General features: G+C 24.4%; 1 protein-coding gene across 2 annotated transcripts; it reads left to right on the top strand.

Moving 5' to 3' along the window:
• Nucleotides 1–265: 265 nt before the first annotated feature.
• LOC122860120 (protein crumbs) lies at nt 266–20,223 on the top strand. Of its 2 annotated transcripts, XM_044163786.1 has the most exons (11): nt 326–721; nt 11,395–11,747; nt 11,862–12,042; nt 12,417–12,569; nt 12,908–13,241; nt 13,313–13,776; nt 13,906–14,090; nt 14,248–14,401; nt 14,517–19,255; nt 19,644–19,739; nt 19,815–20,223. In XM_044163786.1, exons 1-11 carry the CDS (start codon nt 697–699, stop codon nt 20,037–20,039), a joined length of 6,909 nt encoding a protein of 2,302 aa, XP_044019721.1. In that variant the 5' UTR covers nt 326–696; the 3' UTR covers nt 20,040–20,223. The 2 variants fall into 2 exon arrangements, with proteins under 2 accessions (XP_044019722.1, XP_044019721.1); XM_044163787.1 differs by lacking the exons at nt 13,906–14,090; nt 14,248–14,401 and having other exon boundaries at nt 266–721.
• The last annotated feature ends 476 nt before the right edge of the window (nt 20,224–20,699 follow it).

The raw sequence follows: 20,699 nt of genomic DNA, 5'->3' as shown, positions 1-20,699 counted from the left end.
GAACGATGTAAATATATATACACCAAGTCTACAGGGTCCCATATTTTGGAGTGGGGTACAAAGGGGGTTAGGCGTTGGATAGCATCAAAGTATGTAACATAAGCATAGTGTATATAAAAAAATACCTGGCCCACCACCACCACCACCACCACCTACACCATCACCACAATATTGTCGCCGCTAGTATTTTCCTCTCTCTCATTCTCTCCGCTATAATTCTATGTCCATCTCTTTTTTTTACCTCTCTCACTTTTTCCTCCACCGCAGTCGCGAAACTTGCGTTCTCCAGGCAACACTTTGCGCTTCACTTTGGCTTGTTTTGCCTGTTGGTTTGTCAGTTCCGTGTGTATATGCCCACTGTGCGGATATTACCGAGACTTGGAAAAATACATACCTCAATAAAAAACGCTCTTAAAAAATAATAATAACAATATTAATTACAAGTAATAAAAAAGATTATAAACTTTGTAAAAAAACAAAAAAAGAAACAAGTGTTTATATAAAAAAATGAAATATGTAAAATAATTATAAATATTTTAAATAATGTAAAAGCAAGTTTGAATAGTGTAGTTTTTCATAGTTTGTGAGTGAATGTGATTAATTTTTTTATTTTATTTTTTTTATAAAATAATAATTAATACTTATACTCATTAAGTTGGATTAACATTGGGATTTGCGCGCGAACCAGCTGAGAAAATGCGAGTACTCATTCCAATCACAGGTAAATTTATCTTATAAAATTAATAAATATATATTTAATTATGTAATTATTTTTGAGTAATATGTATTTTGAATTGAGAGCTATTTATAATTATAGTAACATAATGTTTTACACTCGGCAAACAACAAGTACATATGTATAAAAACATTTTGTATCTATGTACAATTTATATTTTTTTTATTGATATTTTATAGTGTGTGTTTCGAAATAGCATAACCGGCTTCTGGATCATTGATCCACTGACATTATTAATTTATCAGATTTAATTTTTTATCAGTTTATTGTTTGTTGATAAGAGATTTGTGTTTTTATTTTTTTATTTTTCAAATGTACTACTGAGTGTGTAAACAATATATTTAGGTTATTAGATTTATTAAATTTTTTTTCATTAATTTAATAATAAACTTTATTAATTTTATTAATTTAAAAAAAAAATCAACCACAGAATGACAGGTGTATGTGACTCATCGACCTGATGATGGGAATGTTTTTTTTTATTCATTTTATTATCTTTTTTTTTTTCCTTTGAATTTTACTTTTTTATCTCGTTATGATTATTATTATTATATTTTTTTTTTTTCATTCTATGGGTTTTTGTGCACTGTGCGTGACAGGTAAAGCGAGAAAAAGAGATAATAAAAAAGATGGAAAGTTTTTAGGCTACACATGGTTTTCAGTTTGTTACTACATTCCCTCCTACTTGGCCAAGGTTTCAGACAACAAAAAAATAAAATAAAATATAGAAAAAAATATAGGGGGTGAGAAAGAAGATTTTTAGAATGAATTCGTTTGTCTAGAAAAATTTTTTGTAGTTTAGATTTTCTAATATGAACATTCCGGTTCATTTTGGAGTAAAATTCAGCAATTTTCTTTTGTCAATTTTTTTAAATTATTTTTTTAATGAAAAAAAAAAAATAAACTTTAATGAAATTTTAAAAAAACTATTGATAAGATTTTATTGATTTAAATTTTATATAATTAATTTTCAACAAAGCTGTCAATTTATAATTTAATGATTGATTTTACATTATTATTTCGAATTGAATTAGTGATATTGATCCCAAGTGAGGAGGTATTGAATTTCATCGAGTCAAAGTACTCGAGTTTGTTCTATATATACTCTATGTACTCCATCAGACATACTCAATATTCAATTTTCTTTATTTGTGTCTGTACAATCAGCACAAATTGTCATAAATCATTAATTTTTTTTTATATCATTAAAAAGTAAATTGAATTTCTTGTCAATTAACATATAAGAATAAGACTCTAACATTTTAATTAACACTAAATTTTTACAATATAAACAAACAATAACATAAGTAAACTAAAATATTTTAATTTTGTTTTTTATTTTTTCTCAATTAATTTTTATCAAATGGAAATAAAATTTTAAATAGATTTCTAAATGAAAGAATTAATCTGCTAAGATTACTATTTGTTTTTTTTTTTTTTTTGTTAATAATCAATTGTTAATTAAAAATAGTTTTATGGTATCGAAATAACTTTTTATGAAATCGAAATAATTTTTATAAATCGAAATAACTTTTTTTTAAATCGAAATAACAGGTGAAATAATTTTCATAGCATGCTTGAGTGTATACATAAATTAACAAGCCCTTTTTGTATTAATAAACTGCATGTGTACTTGTTTTTTTACGCTCAGGTGATTGGTTTAAATATTATAAAAAAAAAAAAAATGCATACATGTATTAAATTGATGATGGCACACGCGTTCTTTGATGCGCATCGACGAGGTCACATCATCCTTTTTCATCGTCATCATTATAATCATCATTCTTTTCCTCGAAATATATACTTCAAATACAACAACTTTGTTTAAACCACAAATTTATATAATAAAGTATAAAAAAAAATTAAACTGAATAGCCTTTTAACATTCACCTTGCAATCATCAACAAATTCTTTAAATATTGATTTTTAATTTTATTTTTTCTTTTTACCGCACTGACGAAAATTAAATTACGTAAAGTACACTTACATCTGTGGAATATTCAAATGTCAATAAATTATTTTGACAGGTCATATATGTTTGAAGTATTTATTCTTTTTTAAAAAATTTATTTATTTTTATTTTTATTTTGCCTTTAACAGTATTTTTTGATTTACAAAAAATATAAATAAGTACTTTTTTTTTAAATTATTCTATTTGTACAATATATTTTTTTTAGTAATATTATATTTTTTTTTTAAATCTATTTTATAATGTAGATTAAGGAAAAATAAATTTAGCTTAAGGGTGACATTTTATCGAAAAAGATTAAGATAAAAAATATGAAAAAATTCAAATGGAGTTAAAATAAAATTTGATTATACTTTAAAATGTATTTATAAAAAATTCCAGAGTGTTTTATTTCATCGAGACATGAAAATTTGAAAATAAAAAAGTTACATAATAGATAAATGAAAAAAAAAAAGAATCTTATTTATATTTTTTTAGTGTTAAGTAATTTTTGAGGTCGATGTCTTTTAAAATAAATAGGTAAAAGCTAAATCAGGCTTTCATAAAAGGGCTTAATAAAAACGAAAAATATAAAACCCGTTTAAATCGATAACACATAATTATCAAATTAGAAATTAAATTTAAAAATTAATATTACACCTTTCATTTTATTCTCAAATAATTATATTAATTATTTTTAAATTTTAATAATTTTTTTTCAACAATTTTTGCATTTACTTTGGATCGATGAATTATTATAATTTATTTATTTGAAAGTAAATTCCAGAAATGCACTAAGCACAACAATGAAAACCAGAAGTCAATTTTTTTAAAATTTCTATTTTAATTATTTAAATAATTTTCTATGATTTTATCAGTTAAAAATTCTACATTTTAATATGTATAATACAATGTGTGGTACGTCACGCAAATAAAATTTTAAATAACAAAAAATAACAACAATAATATTTAAAAAAAAAAAAAAACAATAGTCTACCAGCTCAATTCTTCTTGGTTTGTTTTTTTGTGATTAATATTTTTAATTATTTTCTCATGTGCGATAACCACTGTTATTTTATGTTTTATCTTTTTCTTTATAAAACTGAGTAAATTAACACTCAGGTGTTTCTTAAAGAATGTAAGATTAAGTTCTTTATTTAAATATACATTTTTATTTATTTTTTTATTCAATTTTAGATGAAAGAAAAATTTTCATAAATACAAAAAGAGTTGAAAGTATAAAAGACGAGAAAAAAAAATTGTTAAATAAAAATTGTAATGTTAAAATATTGCTATTATTATTATTTTTTTGTTATTTAAAAATAAAAATTGTTTGATGAAATTTATGAGATTTATGATGTCGCTAGTGCAAGTAGTATAGAGCATGAAATTTAAAAAAAAAAATAATATGTCATTTTCAAGTTTGTTGAATGTCACGTTTTCTTATAAAAGAAAATTGTGAAAAATTTTTTTTTTAAATTACTTTCGAACCATTGGCATGTCGAGATATGCTCTTGAAATTTTCATGGGTCATTTTATCTCTCATTTTTTTTTTCTTATAGAATTCTTCATTTATTTTTTTATATTTTTTTTATTCATGGAATATATTTTAGTAGCTAAAATTGTCTAATGAATCTACAAAAATACATATTTTTATTTCATAAAAAATTGCAAGAAAAATATCATTATTTAAATGTCAATATGTTTTTTAATTTTTTTTTTAAATTATAAATATAAAACCACAAGTTTCACATGAATAAAAATAATGTAATTTAACCCTGTTATATATTTTCATATCAATTTCATTCTATCCAAAATTAAAAACAAATAAAATAGCAAATTATTAATTTTCCATTTAAAAAATAACGAAATACTGTTTGTTATAAAACAACTAAAAATTACAAAACAATAAATAATCCCAATATAATTAATTTCACATGGATGAGTATAATTTTTAATTACAAAATTGTTCTTCGTTAGCTCAAAATTAATTATTCGATTCATCGAAGCGTATGCCTGAATAAACTGATAAAAATACTTTTTTATTTTTTCCATATTTTTTTATACATACACACTTTCTCATTATCCAATTTAACTTATCATACTCATATATATTTTCCCTATACATATATTTATATCAATACAAAAAAAAAAATTAAATTTATTTTTTTATCATCATTGTACTTAACGTCTGTGAAGCTGAACATTACACAGTTATTTTCAATCACATTTCATTCATGATGACTGTGATAATATTCATCCTATTGTATGCAACTTTAAGAGATAAAAAATATATACATATCAATAATCTTGATTTATGAGAAAGGACAAAAAGTCATATTCTAACTGTATAAAAATTTAAGTATCATATCAACATGATAATTTAAACATTAAAAAAAAAAATGAAAAAATATTTTTCACCTGATTTAAAAGAAACCAAAGTAGATGACTCACAAGGATATGAATCAATATTATCTTTTCAAATTTTAAAGATTTATTTTTCCTTTATTTAAGCAGGCAGGTATAGTCATCGTCATCAGGTAGATAAAAAAAAAAAAAAAAGCATTAAGATAAAGAGAAAAAGAAAAATGAAACAAGATGAGTCATAAAACTTTTTGATGATCACATTTGTTGAATTTAAAAGCATGTTGACTATAGAAAAAAAATCATCATACATTGTTTTAAATGTGTGTGAATAATTAATCAATTTTATATTAATTACATTGTTTAAGTTTTAAATAGAAAATAATAATTCTTTGTCTTGATTTTGTGGAGAAAAAAAATATATGCACGTTCGTAATCAAGTTGATGATTTTTTTTTATTATTTAAAATAATGTATTGAAAAAAAATATATGTTTATTATTGAATTGATAATTTACAACTGATTGATATGGGAATGTTATGATTGATAAAATTTTATTGACTTATACTGGTTTTATTTTAAAAACTTGATTACAACGCTGGGGGCGTGTTTCTTTTTTATTTTTCATTTCGATTTGACCAACTTTCATCATACAAATTGTTTTAAAATTGATGTAAAATATATATTCACATATTGTGCATTGTTCTTGTCATCAGGAAACTTGTCATTAGCCAATTCTTCATGTTCTACTTTTTTTTTTTTTTGATATATTGCGACCTAAAAATGATAAATTAAATGGAGAAATTTTGCAGGTAGAAATGAAATATCCAAAAATGAATTGACATTTAAAAAAATAATTAAAGTTACATTAAAGATTACTTTCAAATTGCAATAAGGAAAATTTATAATTTCTAATATAACCACATTTTAAAAATATATGTCGTGGAAATTTTTTGAGGTTTCGATAATTTTTATTTAAATTAAAATATTAAAATATTTTTATTTAATATGGCTATAATAATACTTGGGTATTTTAATTATTGCTATTTTATTTTTCATTTTTTTAATGGGTGTTTATCAAAATTTAATTTATTATTAGTTAATATTTTTTGCAATTAATATCCGCATTGCGCAACGTGTCATGCGTCTGAAGCCCTTGATGTTTTTTTACTCCAATAATCTATATTTTGATTTAAATTAAAAATCAACAGGTTAATTTAAAAATAAATATAAAAAAAATAAATTATTCAAACAATAGGATAAGGTGAAAAATAAGCCAGCTTTATATTTTTTTTTCATATAAATAATATATTCTGTTATAAAAGATATTAAATATCAAATTCAACTTTTTTTTTAGCTTTATTTTTGAATGAACTGAGTGTATTCCAGACGACAATGGATAAAAATAATTCGACATATAAATTATTCAAAAGCCGTTGTCATTTACTTTGTTTCATCTTCGTTCGGTATAATTCAAAAAAAATTTTATTAAAATAAAAATCAACATGCTTTAATATGAGAAATTTAAAAATGAAAAAAATTGTTTAACAATTGATGTGAAAATTTAAATAACCGATTAGTTAAAAATATAACAATGAAAATACTTGAGAAGAAAAAGTTTGAATAGAAAATTTATTTGTACTAAAATTATTAAAAGAAAATATAATTTTTTTTTTATTACATAAAAGGTCATTGTTAATTTACAAAGGTAAATAAACTGAGTAAAAAGTTGAACGTATTTTTAAATTTTTCAATTTATTTTTGAGCTTTTGCTTTTGAAAATTCATAACACCGTTGACAAATTTTATAAATATTTTTATTTGTTTATAATAATTTAGTATGATTATTTATTCATTGTAAATTATATGTAAAAGTATTTTTTTTCTTTTATATACTATTTATATTTAGCTGGTAATTTTCAAAGAGGTCATGTTGCTCGTGACTCCAGGTCGGTCAGTGATCCACGCTATAGAACCCAAGAAAACCAACTAAAATTACCGTTATAAATTAAAATAACCAAGAAAGAAATTAGCAAGCAATATTTTGACAAAATTATTAATTATAAATCAAAATACTCCACTGTAAATTAAACCCTCTAAATTAACAAACAAAAAAAAAAAAAGTTATCCTTTATTCTACCTTTGGTATTTTCAAAAAATTACATTTATCTAAAAAAAAATATCTAAATTTCTCATCAGGTATACTCATAAAACCCTCAACTTCCTGCTGTTAATAAAAATAAAAAAATTAGCACATTTATATCAGTATTACGTAAAAAAAAAATAAAATAAAAAACACATTCACACCTACGCAAAATTCCATGAGATTGTTGTCTGACTCATACTTGACTTGATTCAAATATAAATCAAATTCAAAATTAAATAACATATATAATAATAGAAAATAAACGAATTTAGTTAGCCTTTTTTTTTTTTAATTATCTTTGTTGTATAGATAAAAATGAAAAAAAAAAAAAGAAAGTGTTGGATTTTATCATTTAGCTTCCGTAGTGTCATGTTAAAATATTTTTATTATTATTTTCAATCAAGTAATCGATTACGCAAGTTGAAAAAAAAAATAACGGTGAATCTTCTTTTGATGTATAAATTGAAAATTTTATTGATGAGTTAATTGAAATATTTTATAGATATTTTATAAATAATTCATCAAGTAAATAAAATAAATATTTGAAAAAAAAAAAGCTGTAAAGCTATATTGTATTTTTCTATGATAAATTGAAATTTCGACGGGGAAATTTAATACAACTTGGTACATTATTATCGATGTAGAATATAATAATACAGTTTGCATAGATTATTTATTCTATACGAGTTTCAAGGAGATATACCGGCTTGTGATTCACTGAACATTCACCCGTGAATCCAAGATTTTTTTTTTTTTTTTTTTCATATTTATTTTATATATTTTCACACGATGTGCAATTCACTTGGAATTTATTTTATTATTTTCTCGATAAATATATACACGTAATATATGATAGAAAAAAAAAATTAATAATAGAAATAATAATCAGCTGAGTGTACAAAAAACTTGATCTAATTTTAATAAAAAAAATAAATAAATTCATTAATTGCATTAAGTAAATATAAACTTATTTTGTAAGTAATATCATTTTTTTTTTTCTCAGCAATTTATTACACTTGAATGAACAATTTCGTAAAATTTGAGTCATCAAAATGGATAATTTTATTAAGCAATTTTAGTGCTTTGATGCACAAGCAAAAAATAAAAATGAATGAAAAATAATAGTCATGATAATAATATAGTTAAATAATTGTCAAAGTGAATATAATTTTTTTTATTTTTATTCTTAAGGGCACAATAAAATCGTGGGAAATTTAAAACTCTTCTTAGTTATCATTTTACTGCTCTTCCTCGTTTATTTATTTTTTTTTAATTTCATTTTTATTATTCTTCAATTTTTCTATGCTTTTATTTTTTTTTTTTTTGTTCTTTGATATTTTTTAGATGCAAGTATATTTTATTTTTTTCATTCTCACGATTTTTATTTCTGTAAATTTTTTTATGGTTTCGGATGATTTACAAGAACCGGAAATATCTTCTGACAACCGAGAAAATTATCGTTAAACAACGCTAACAATATTGTTGAATAAAAAATAAAATTTAAATACACAAACTGTAACAAAATGAAATAATTAAAATTATAATAACGTATTTAAATCATGTCATGTAAAATTTTAACTATCCTTGGTTTAAAAAAATTCTGAATTTCTATTTCTCTGTCGAAAAAAAATTTTTATTATCGAAATAATCCAACGAAAAATCGTGCGATTCGAAAATCTTTATGCCAAAGGCATCCCATCATTCGAAATGAATTAAAAATTTAGAGTTCAAGGACAAAAAAAAAAAGCAAGTACTCACTGTGAATTTTATAATGTTTTTTTTTTTCAAAAAACTTTTCAACAAAGGTGCTTGACATCTAGACTTCCTGGTTGCGTGATGAAGCAACTTTAATTGTTTTTTTCTTCTCTTTCAAATTCAACATTAATAAATTACGAAGCTTGCAGTACACATGAGTTGATTAAAGGTTTTTTTTTTTGCAATTATAAATCAAAATCCATAGTGTAATTTTTTATTTAAGAAGATAACAAATATATTTTTTTTTTTTCATATTCCTTCTTGTGTATTTATTTTTATTTTCTATATATTAAATTTATCATACATCATACTTGTCTGTCTTTTGTATGTGATGTTGTTTAAAGCCTCAAGTTGTTTTTTTTATTGTAATTATGTTTGTGAAACACATGGCTTCATTACTCGTTGTTTTATTAAAAATAATTATAAATATTTCACAATATTATTCAAGGATTCAGCTTTCTATATCATACGCGTATATTACACCCAAAACCAACAGTCCATGTGATAACATTGTTAACAACCTTCTTATTATTTTAGAAATTAAAAATACATATATATATTTCTATGCTTTTTATTAAATAAATATCATTCGTTTCATACAAATTCAGAAGGTTAATTAAAGTAACGCATTCGTCCTCTAAAAATCAACAAATTTCTAATACACTTTTTTATAATTAATTAAAATTTTTTATCAAATCAACATCCTGCGGATATATTGCATTTTAATTGCCAACATTTCGTATATTTCGATTTTTAATTTTTACATAAAATTAGATAAACATATTTCCCAATAAATTAATTACGAAAAAAAAATTACGATGTATATATTTAAACAAAAAAAAATAATTTTCTAATTAATCATATAACACATCATTCATTGTTATTTATAAAATATTTTTAAATAAATTAAATAGTTATGTAAAAATAGAAAAAAAAAATTTATATAATCAAAAAAAAAAAATATCAAATAAATATATTTAAATTATTTCAAGTGTGATCATACTGATAAATAATATTAACAACAATAACAACTTGTATTAATTTAAAAATAAATGGAAAAAAAAAAAAAATCTTTTTCGAATATAATCTCAATAGTAATATCTATTTCGATAATCTTATTTCGATTTCCTTTTTGGAGTAGTTGAAAAATTCTTTTTATAATTCATCCTCATTTTTTATTTGTTATTTTTTATTAACAATAATAACAATAACAACAACAACAACAACAAAGAGACTTCGATGCTGGATAAGGCGTGGCGAGAATAAATATATTATACAGTTGTTAAGTCTTGCGCCGTTGTGTCTCGTTGAGTCACGTATACCTGTATTATTTTTAATACTCATACATACAATTTTACCTCTCTCAACCCTCTCTCTAAATTGTACATACATACAAAGTACTTTCAAATACACTCGCAATTTACCAACAAACAAATAAGAGTCAAGGAACTCCACGAGTTTTATAAACGCGACTCTGAATCTCTAAAATATATATATCATTTCGATATAGAAAAAATAAATAGAAATGAATTTCTATTATTTATACAGAATCACCTTGTTTTATAAATCATTTAAAAAACATGTCCTCATTACCACGGAATCATTTTAAAACAATTAAATAGTACTATTTTCAATTTAAAAAAATTAGATTACATTTTTTTTTAATTTTAATAATGTCTTTTTATAATTTATATTTTAAATTAAATTTTTTATTGATTAGTTTTTTAGCTTATTTTCATCTATGTATTACTGGACAGTGACACAATACTGTATTATTATATTTTTTAAAGTAAAATGTTGAGAAACAAGAAATATAAAAAAAAATAAAAATTATAAACTGGTTCGAAAAGTCAGCGAACAAGTCTTGAGGAACTAAATTACAAAAAAAAAAACATGTCATGCCAATGAAACCCTCAATTTTAAATATATTTTTAATATTTGAGGATGTAACGTCACTTCCGGTATGATAATCTAACGAATTTTTATAAACGCACCTGCAGAATGATGACTTGAATCAATCAAGAATACATAACGACTATTATTTTTGTTATTATTATTTTACTTTGAATTTTAATTTTAAAGTCAGCACACGTTTTAAGAGTAAAATAAAAAAAAAAACAGGATAAAACAAAAATTCAGCGCCTTTTATTACTTTCCATCTTGGATGAGTAAAAACGTGTCTGTTTTTTTTTTTTCTTTTTATTATTATCACTGAGTCTCGTCATTTTTTAATACGACTTTATCCACATATGAATTTTAATATAAAAATACAAATTGTCATTCGAGAATTGAATTATAAAAATAAAATGATAAATAATTTTTTAAAGTAAACATTATTATATTTTGAATAATTGTTAAACAGTTATTTAGAAAAAAAACATAAATTTATATTTAAAAGTAATAAAACAATATTAATAATAAAAATATTTTTCATTTAATTTTTACAGTTTTGGTGTGCCTAGCCATTGGCACTTATGAGTCAGCAATAAATGATGATTATCCAAGAGAGGCATACTTTAATGGTACAGCATCACTTAAATTAAATTCAACGGTATCAGTACATCGTCACAGTGGATTGAGTTTTCGTACATGCATCGGTGGAAATTTATTTTCTCAGCATTATAATAATGACACAATTAGTCTTGATGTCACAAATGAAGGATTATTATTTATAGCTATTGTTGATAAACATAAATATGAAGCTAAATTAAGTGCAAGATTATTGAATAATGTATGGCACAATGTTAATTTAGTTTATAAACTTGGTAATCTTAATTTAACTGCTGCAGGAAATAATCAGGTCATTATTATTTATTTATTATGATATTTTAGCTAATGAAAAATGTTATTTTTTATTTTTTTTGTTAATTTCATTAATTAATTATTTATTTATTTAAATAATTTTATTTCACAGATTGTTGCTAATGCTACATACAATTCAGCAATTCTTCAACTACCAGATTACAATGTTAATGGTAGTTTAATTGTTGGAAAAGGTTTTAAGGGATGTATTCTTCGAGGACCTGGTATATTATTCAATGATTCAGAAAATAATGGAGCACTTATTGGCACATGTCCACCAGAATTACGAGGCTGTAAGTATTATCAAATTATTATAAATAAATACAATTGAAAACAACAATTACTTGAGTGAAAAAAAGTAATCTCAATTTTTAAATTCACATACTACTTTTTTGTAGAAAAAAAAAAAAGAAAATTAATTTAATTTATGATTGATGATATCTTAAAACTAGAATATCAAATTATTTTTATAGAAAAATATCATAGTAAAAGTATTTAAGCACTTGATTTTCGAAAATAATTTATTTCTATATATTTTTTTTAATTTTTGAAATTTGTTTTTTAATTTGCATTTAATTTAAAGATATTATTTTTAAATCGAAATATATTGCTTGGTTTTTATCACGTAGAATGCATGGTGTTTTTTTTTTTAATTAAAATATTACAGGTGGACAAATAAACAACAATGATTTCGGTGAAATGATTGATTCATGCAACAATGAGCCATGTGTTAGAAGAGGAAAATGTGTACCACAACCAGACGGTTACAAGTGTCAATGTGATACCGGATATTCTGGAAAAAACTGCGAGATTGGCAATGGTAGATTAAACTGATACAAATTTCTTTTTTGTTTTAAATTTAAAAAAAAATTGTGAATATACAAACAAGGGTATTGTTTTCTCATGGTCGACATCACACCGTCCGTCTCCAACGGTTTTATTTATTTTTGTATTTTTTTTTTATTCATTTACACAGTCAATATAACATCCTTCCTCTTGTAGTGCATGCTAGAATAATTTCAAAGTAGATATATAAAAAAACAAAGTAAACAAAGTAAACAAAGAAGATAATCTTTCTTCAATTTTTAAAAATAAAAAAATAAATATAAAATTACATTCTAACTCTTGCTTTTTGTAAAAAAAATAAACACAATAAAGGTTCAAGATGTAGCAGTAATCCATGTAAAAATTCAGCAACATGTCACGAAGACAAAGATGGAAATTACAAATGTACCTGTTTGTTTGGCTACACTGGTAGTGAATGTGAAATACCAATTGGTAATCATCACAATCAGTGCAATGATTATCCATGTAGAAATAATGGTATATGTCAGCCAATTGGTGACAATGATTTTAAATGTAATTGTCAACCAGGATGGACTGGTAAAATATGTGAAATTGATTTTAACGATTGTGCATCTCATCCTTGTAAAAATAATGGTATTTGTGTTGATGAATTTAATAATTACACATGTCGTTGTCAAAGTACTGGGTATGTAAATTTTTTTCCATACAAAAATACTAATAAATATACTTGAATTTAATGCTTAAAAAATTCCACAGATATACAGGAAGAAATTGTGAAATAAATATTGATGAATGTTCAAGTAATCATCCATGTTTAAATAACGGTGAATGTTTTGATAATTACGGTGGTTATATTTGTCGTTGTCCAAATGGATATGACGGTACAAATTGTGAACAAGATTTAAAAGAATGTCAATCAAATCCATGTCAAAATGGTGGTCTATGTGTTGATGAAGTTGGAACTTATCATTGTAAATGTCCAAATGAATATACTGGTAAACATTGTGAAATACGTCTTTGTGATAATTCATTGTGTCCAGATAATAGTATTTGTTTACCAGATGAAATTGGTGGATTACAGTGTCTTTGTGCAAATGGCTATGTTGGTATACCACCCAACTGTACTGTTAATTATTGCAAAAGTAATCCTTGTATTAATGGTGGTGTATGCATCAATGAAAAAGACAACTACAAATGTACATGTCCAAGTGGATGGAAAGGTAAATTTTTAATTTTACATTTTTGCTTGTGCTTTTTGTGTTTTTATCATTATCTTTTCGTGTCTTTTAATAATTGTCTTGTTTCTTGTCTTTAATTGTTTTTAACTTGTTATTAATTAAATGTGTTAGGATCAAATTGTCATATTCCAATATCAAAATGGTGTGCAGTTTGTCACAATAGTGGTACTTGTGTTGAAACAGAATATGGAGGTGCTAAATGTCAATGTACAAGATTTTGGACTGGACCACAATGCAAAGAACCACTAACTTGTCGTGATAATCCATGCAGAAATGCTAATTCTTGTCATGACTATGTAAGTCACTAATCATTCATCTTTTTTTTTTTTTCAAAAATAATCATTTGTTGTTTGTATTTATTAACTCATATGTGTCTTTTTGTTGTTTGTCTTCTCTCATGATGCTCATTAATTTTTCATCAATCATTGCTGGATTAAAAATAAAAATAATTAGCAAGGAGGATATTATTGCAATTGTGAACCTGGCTGGACTGGTCCAAAATGTGATTCAAATATTTCCGAGTGTTTGAGTGATCCATGTCGTAATGGAGGAACTTGTAATGATCAAACAAATTCATACTACTGTGACTGTATACCAGGCTGGACTGGTAATGCTAAATACTAATTTATACATTTAATTTTTTGCATTGTTGCTTATTGTTGTTTGTTTATTGTCTTGTTGTTAAAGTGGTTAAATAAAATTCATTTTTTTTTTCATTACAGGTAACAATTGTCAAATAAACACAAATGAATGTCTATCAGAACCATGTTTAAATGGTGGAAGTTGTATTGATGGTGTTAATGGATACACATGTAATTGTACAAATGATTTTATTGGTGAAAATTGTGAACGTGAATATAATCCATGTGATAAAAAACCATGTAAAAATAATGGTACATGTAGTACAAAATTATTATCATTAACAACAAAACGTGATTATGAGTGTACATGTCAAAATGGATTTACTGGTAAATCATGTGAAATAAATATTGACGAGTGTGTAAATGTACAATGTGATAAAGATCGTATTTGTGTTGATGGAATTGGTAAATACGAATGTAAATGTAAAGAAGGTTACAGAGAGCCAAATTGTACATTAATAATTGATCATTGTGCTAAAAATCCATGCAACAATAACACTTGTATTGATCTTGGTGAAATGGGTTACAAGTGTAATTGTAATCCTGGTTTAACTGGTGATAATTGTGAAACAGATATTGATGAATGTGCATTATATGGTAATGCATCATGTAATGGTGGAATATGCCAAAATACAAATGGAAGTTATGATTGTTTTTGTCGTCCTGGTTTTTCTGGTATACATTGTGATATGGATATAAATGAATGTCTATGTAATCCATGTCAAAATAATGGTACATGTATTGATGAAATAAATAAATTTAGATGTATATGCCCAAAGGGATATGAGGGTTCATCATGTCAAATAAATATAAATGAATGTAAAGATAATCCATGTCAAAATAATGGTGAATGCATTGATGGTATTGCAAAATATACATGTTCATGTGCAATTGGTTTTACTGGTAAAAATTGTGAAACAAATATTAATGATTGTCATCCACAATCATGTTTACATCATGGTAAATGTATTGATGGTATTAATAATTATACATGTGATTGTATTGATACTGGTTTTACTGGTTACAATTGTGAAATAAATATTGATGATTGTTATTCTGGACCATGTGTTAATGGTGGTACATGTATTGATGATATTAAAGCATATCGTTGTCGTTGTTATCCTGGTTATACTGGTAAACGTTGTGAAATTGATATTAATGAATGTGAAAGTTCACCATGTAAATATGGTGGTGAATGTCTTGAAAGATCAACACAAGCACAATATAAATCAACAAAATTAAATATACCAGAAATATTTACACATGAATTTAGTTATTTAAATGCAAGTGGATATGAGTGCATGTGTGCACAAGGTACAATTGGTAAAAATTGTGAAATAAATATTGATGAATGTTCAAGTAATCCATGCTATGAGGGAACATGTAAAGATAAAATTGGTAAATATGAATGTGAATGTAATAAAGGTTTTGAGGGTATTAATTGTCAACATGATATTGATGAATGTTTACGTTATAAACCATGTGAACATGGTACATGTATGGATGGTAGAGCTGATTATTATTGTAGCTGTGAACAAAATTGGGGTGGTAAAAATTGTTCAGTTGAATTAATTGGTTGTCGTAATAATTTATGTCAAAATAATGGTACATGTAAACCATATTTAATTAATGAAAATGAGCATAAATTTAATTGTACTTGTCCAGATGGTTATCATGGTGATACATGTAATTTTATAACAACAATGTCATTGAGTGAAAGTTCACGTGTTATGGTTAATACAACACGTGAAGAAGGATATGATATACAATTTCGTTTTCGTACAACATTACCAAATGGTTTACTTGCAATGGGTAAAGGTACAACATTTTATATACTTGAATTAGCTAATGGTAAATTAAATTTACACTCAAGTATATTAAATAAATGGGATGGTGTTTATATTGGTAGCGGATTAAATAATTCAAAATGGCAAAAAGTATTTGTTGCAATTAATTCAACACATTTAGTGTTGTCAGCAAATGAAGAACAAACAATATATCCAGTTAATCAAAATGAAGGACCAACAGCATCAGCAATAACATTTCCAACAACATATGTTGGTGCAACAATAAGTTATCTTGGTAATCTTGCACATGGTCCATCATATTTTGTTGGTTGTACTGAGGATATTGTTATAAATGGTGAATGGATATATCCAGAAATGAAATCAAACAATGTTGAAATGAAATATGTTGATCAATCATGTCCACGTGAAGAACAATGTTTACCAAATCCATGTAAAGCTGGTGGACATTGTACTGATATGTGGCGTGATTTTTCATGTAAATGTGAACGTCCATATTTAGGACATACATGCCAATATAATATGACTGCAGCAACATTTAGTCATGAAAATATTAAAAATGGTTTTGTAACTGTTAAACTATCAGATTTTGCAAGACGTACTGTACGTTCAATTGTTGATATATCAATGTTTATTAAAACACGTGAAAAACAAGGTGATGTTTTTTATCTTGGTTCTGATTTAAATAAAAATAATATTGATTTTAATTCATCGAAAAATTATTTTATATCAGCTGAATTAAAAGGTGGTGAATTACAAATTGATATGCAATTTGAAGGTAGAGAAGAAAAATATGTTGTTAATGGTGTTGCATTAGATGATGGTAATGAACATTTAATACAAGTTATTAGAAATATAACACTTGTACAAGTTAAAATAAATAGAAAAGAGTTATTTAGTAAATTATTTAGTAGTGCCAATGGACAATTAAATGTAACACATTTATATCTTGGTGGTATACCACATAATTCACGTCATAATCGTCAAATTGATGATAATGAATCATCAACAACATCAACAATTAATCATGTTAATTTTAAAGGTGTTATACAAGATGTACAAATATCAAATGGTAGTGAAACAATGGTTGTTGAATTTTATCCATTAAATGCAACTGATATACCACCACCAATACAATTTGGTACAGTTATATTTGATAAAAATAAAGTATTACCTGGTATTGTATCAGATAATGTATGTCAAAGTAATCCATGCAATCACAATGGTACATGTCATGTTACATGGAATGATTTTTGGTGTCAATGTCCAAAAGGTTACACTGGTAAAACATGTGAAGAAATGCAATTTTGTCAATTACAAGAATGTCCAATAAATTCAACATGTCAAAATTTAGATGGTGGATATGAATGCACAGCACATGCAACATTTGATGGTATACAAACATTATATTCATACAATTATATTGATGAAAATAATAATCATGATGATGATGATCACAATGAAGATGATGTTGATGATGACAATGAAAATTATGATTCAATTAAAAAATCAAAAATTAATGAAATAACAATTGTTTATAGATCAAATAATGGTGGTACAATAATGCATATTGATTCATTAATTAATGATTATTATCAATATTTTAATTTATCTGTTTATAAAGATACAATAACAATTGAATGGAAACTTGATGATGTTGATGATAATAATAATGATAAATTAATATTTGGTAAAAAAGAAGCTGATGGTAATTGGGCAACAATATTATTAAAAATGAATGATGATACATTAACATGTGGTTTTTTAAATACAATTAATGATTCACCAATAACAAGTAATAAATTTAGTTTAACATTGTGGAAAAAATTAATTAAAAATGGACAAATAACAATTGGTGGTTTACCATTTGATATTGATAGCAATGATAATAATATGGAGGTATCATATCAATCATCAATTGATGCTAATAATGTTGATTTATCTGATGTTAATATAACAACAATATCATCATCAACAACAACAACAACAAAAACAACAAATAATAATGCATATAAAGGTTGTCTTGGTGAAGTTAGAATTGGCAATATGTTATTACATTATTTTCCATTTGATAAAGTATATAAAAATGTAACATATAAACCAAAAGAATATTTTACATTGATTGTTGAAAATTCAACAAATAAACAAAGTATTGGTTGTCGTTTATGTTTTGAAAATGAATGTCAACATGGACATTGTTTAAATGATACTGATAGTTATATATGTAAATGTCCACCAGGTTATACTAGAGATAATTGTTCAGAAAATATTAATGAATGTTTAAATAATAATTGTCAAAATAATTCAACATGTATTGATGGTATTGCAAATTATACATGTCAATGTAAAACTGGATGGCAAGGTTGGCTATGTGATACTGATGTTAATGAATGTATTAGACAAAAAGATAATCCATGTTATAATGAAGGTGTATGTGTTAATTTAAATGGTTCATTTAGATGTGAATGTCCAGATGAATTTACTGGTGATTTATGTAAAGATCCAAAATTAATAACATGTGATAATCATCGTTGTAAAAGTGGATCAACATGTATGAATATTGTTAATCCAAAAAATGGTGATAATTTTACATGTACATGTATGCCTGGTTATGAAGATGTATATTGTGATGTACCATATTGTCGTGTACGTAGCTGTAAAAATAATGGTACATGTGATATATCATATCAACGACCACAGTGTAATTGTCCAATTGGTTTTAAGGGTGATTATTGTGAAATTAATATTGATGATTGTCAAATTGATAATCCCCAAGCTGATCCTAAATGTAAAAATAAAGGTATTTGCATTGATGGTGTCAATAGTTACACATGTAATTGTCATAATACTGGATATGTAGGACCTGATTGCAGTGATGACATTAATGAATGTGAAGAAGGTGGAGAACAAATTTGTGGAAATGGAATTTGTATTAATTTACCTGGTACATTCAAGTGTAATTGTGATGATGGATATTGTGGTGCCAATTGTCAACTTGTTGATCCATGTCGTGAGGTAATTTTTATTTATTTTTATCTTATTTTTGTGTTTATTCAACGATTGAGATACACACTGTCGAAAAAAAAAAAAAAACACACACACACGTCAGGTGTTTTTTTTTTTTTTTTATCATCAGACTGATAACAAAAAAAACATTTAAACAATACAAATACATTTACAAAATATTCAAAGTATATATGTATTAGTCATTATTTTATAAACTTTGATTTTTTTATTTTTTCGTCAGTTGGTTCTTGTCAACCAGCTTGTAGAATTTTTTTATTAAATATATCATGTGTTTGCATTGTCTAGTATGTATTTTTTTATGTGTACTTTCAATTGATAGTTTGGTTTTAAATAATGTATGATAAAAAAATTAATTTTTTTTCTATTAATTTTAAAGGATTCATGTGCAAATGGAGGCACTTGTACCTGCGATCAATCTGGTGGTTACATTTGTCACTGTCATCCAGATTACACAGGACACAATTGTACAGAGGTAATTATTATTTTTTAAAAATTTAATTACCAATTTATTGTTTGAATAAATAATGTTTATTTTTTATTTTTCTAGTCGAAACATTTTCTGGGAAGTCAAGCAATGAGCTATGCAATATTTGCAATTCCAATTGGATTAATATTCATATTAATTATTGTGTCTGTACCATTCCTCGTGATGACTACAAGAAATAAACGAGCAACAAGAGGTACATACAGTCCAAGTGCACAAGAATTCAGTAATCCAAGAGTGGAAATGGACAGTGTCATGAAACCACCACCAGAAGAAAGATTGATATAATTCAAAAGGCTAATATATTTTTCTTTTTCAATTCTTTTGATATATTATATACATATATATTGATCCTAGTCCATCGATTGAGTGTCTCTCTATCTCTATATCTCTGTCGATCAACATCTAGATCCAACAAAAATTTTCGTACATAACACAAATTAATTTCTGTTCCATGTTTGAAAAGCCTCGATTTTTTTTTCCTTTAAACTTTTTAAAAATGATTTTTTTTTTTTCTTTATAGTATTATTATTATTTTTGAGATGATATTATTTTTTTTTTTTCTATTATTATTATTATAAAGTGTACTTAAAATGAAAAATCCTCAAGTGTTCTTACAACGTTAATTCAATTTTAATTAATTCATCGACAAAGGCACTATAAGTAAATTAAAAACCGTCCATTTTTGTGCCTAAATTAATCAACATTCAAGAGACATAAAAAAATAACAACGAATTTACAATAAATAATTAGAAAAAAATTAATTAAATTTCATAAAGATTAAACAGATTTTTTACAATCAAAATATATATGTGATAAAATTATTTAACTCACAATTTAAACGAAAGAAAAAAACTCTTGAATATTGAAAATTACTCATGTTAATTTACATTGTAATCATATAATTTATTATTAATTAATTGTTAATATAAAATTTAACAAATTTCT

This window comes from Aphidius gifuensis, linkage group LG1 (genome assembly GCF_014905175.1).
Source record: "Aphidius gifuensis isolate YNYX2018 linkage group LG1, ASM1490517v1, whole genome shotgun sequence".
Classification (NCBI taxonomy): domain Eukaryota; kingdom Metazoa; phylum Arthropoda; class Insecta; order Hymenoptera; family Braconidae; genus Aphidius; species Aphidius gifuensis.
The sequence above is the reverse complement of the archived record's forward strand: the minus strand, read 5'-3'. Positions and strand labels throughout refer to the sequence as shown.

Bases quoted from the DNA above. Each gene is read 5' to 3' on its own strand.
- LOC122860120 (XM_044163786.1), top strand. From the start codon at position 697: ATGCGAGTACTCATTCCAATCACAG. The intron at 12,043-12,416 runs GTAAGTATTATC...AAAATATTACAG, and splicing joins TCCACCAGAATTACGAGGCT to GTGGACAAATAAACAACAAT. The intron at 14,091-14,247 runs GTAAGTCACTAA...AAAAATAATTAG, and splicing joins CTAATTCTTGTCATGACTAT to CAAGGAGGATATTATTGCAA.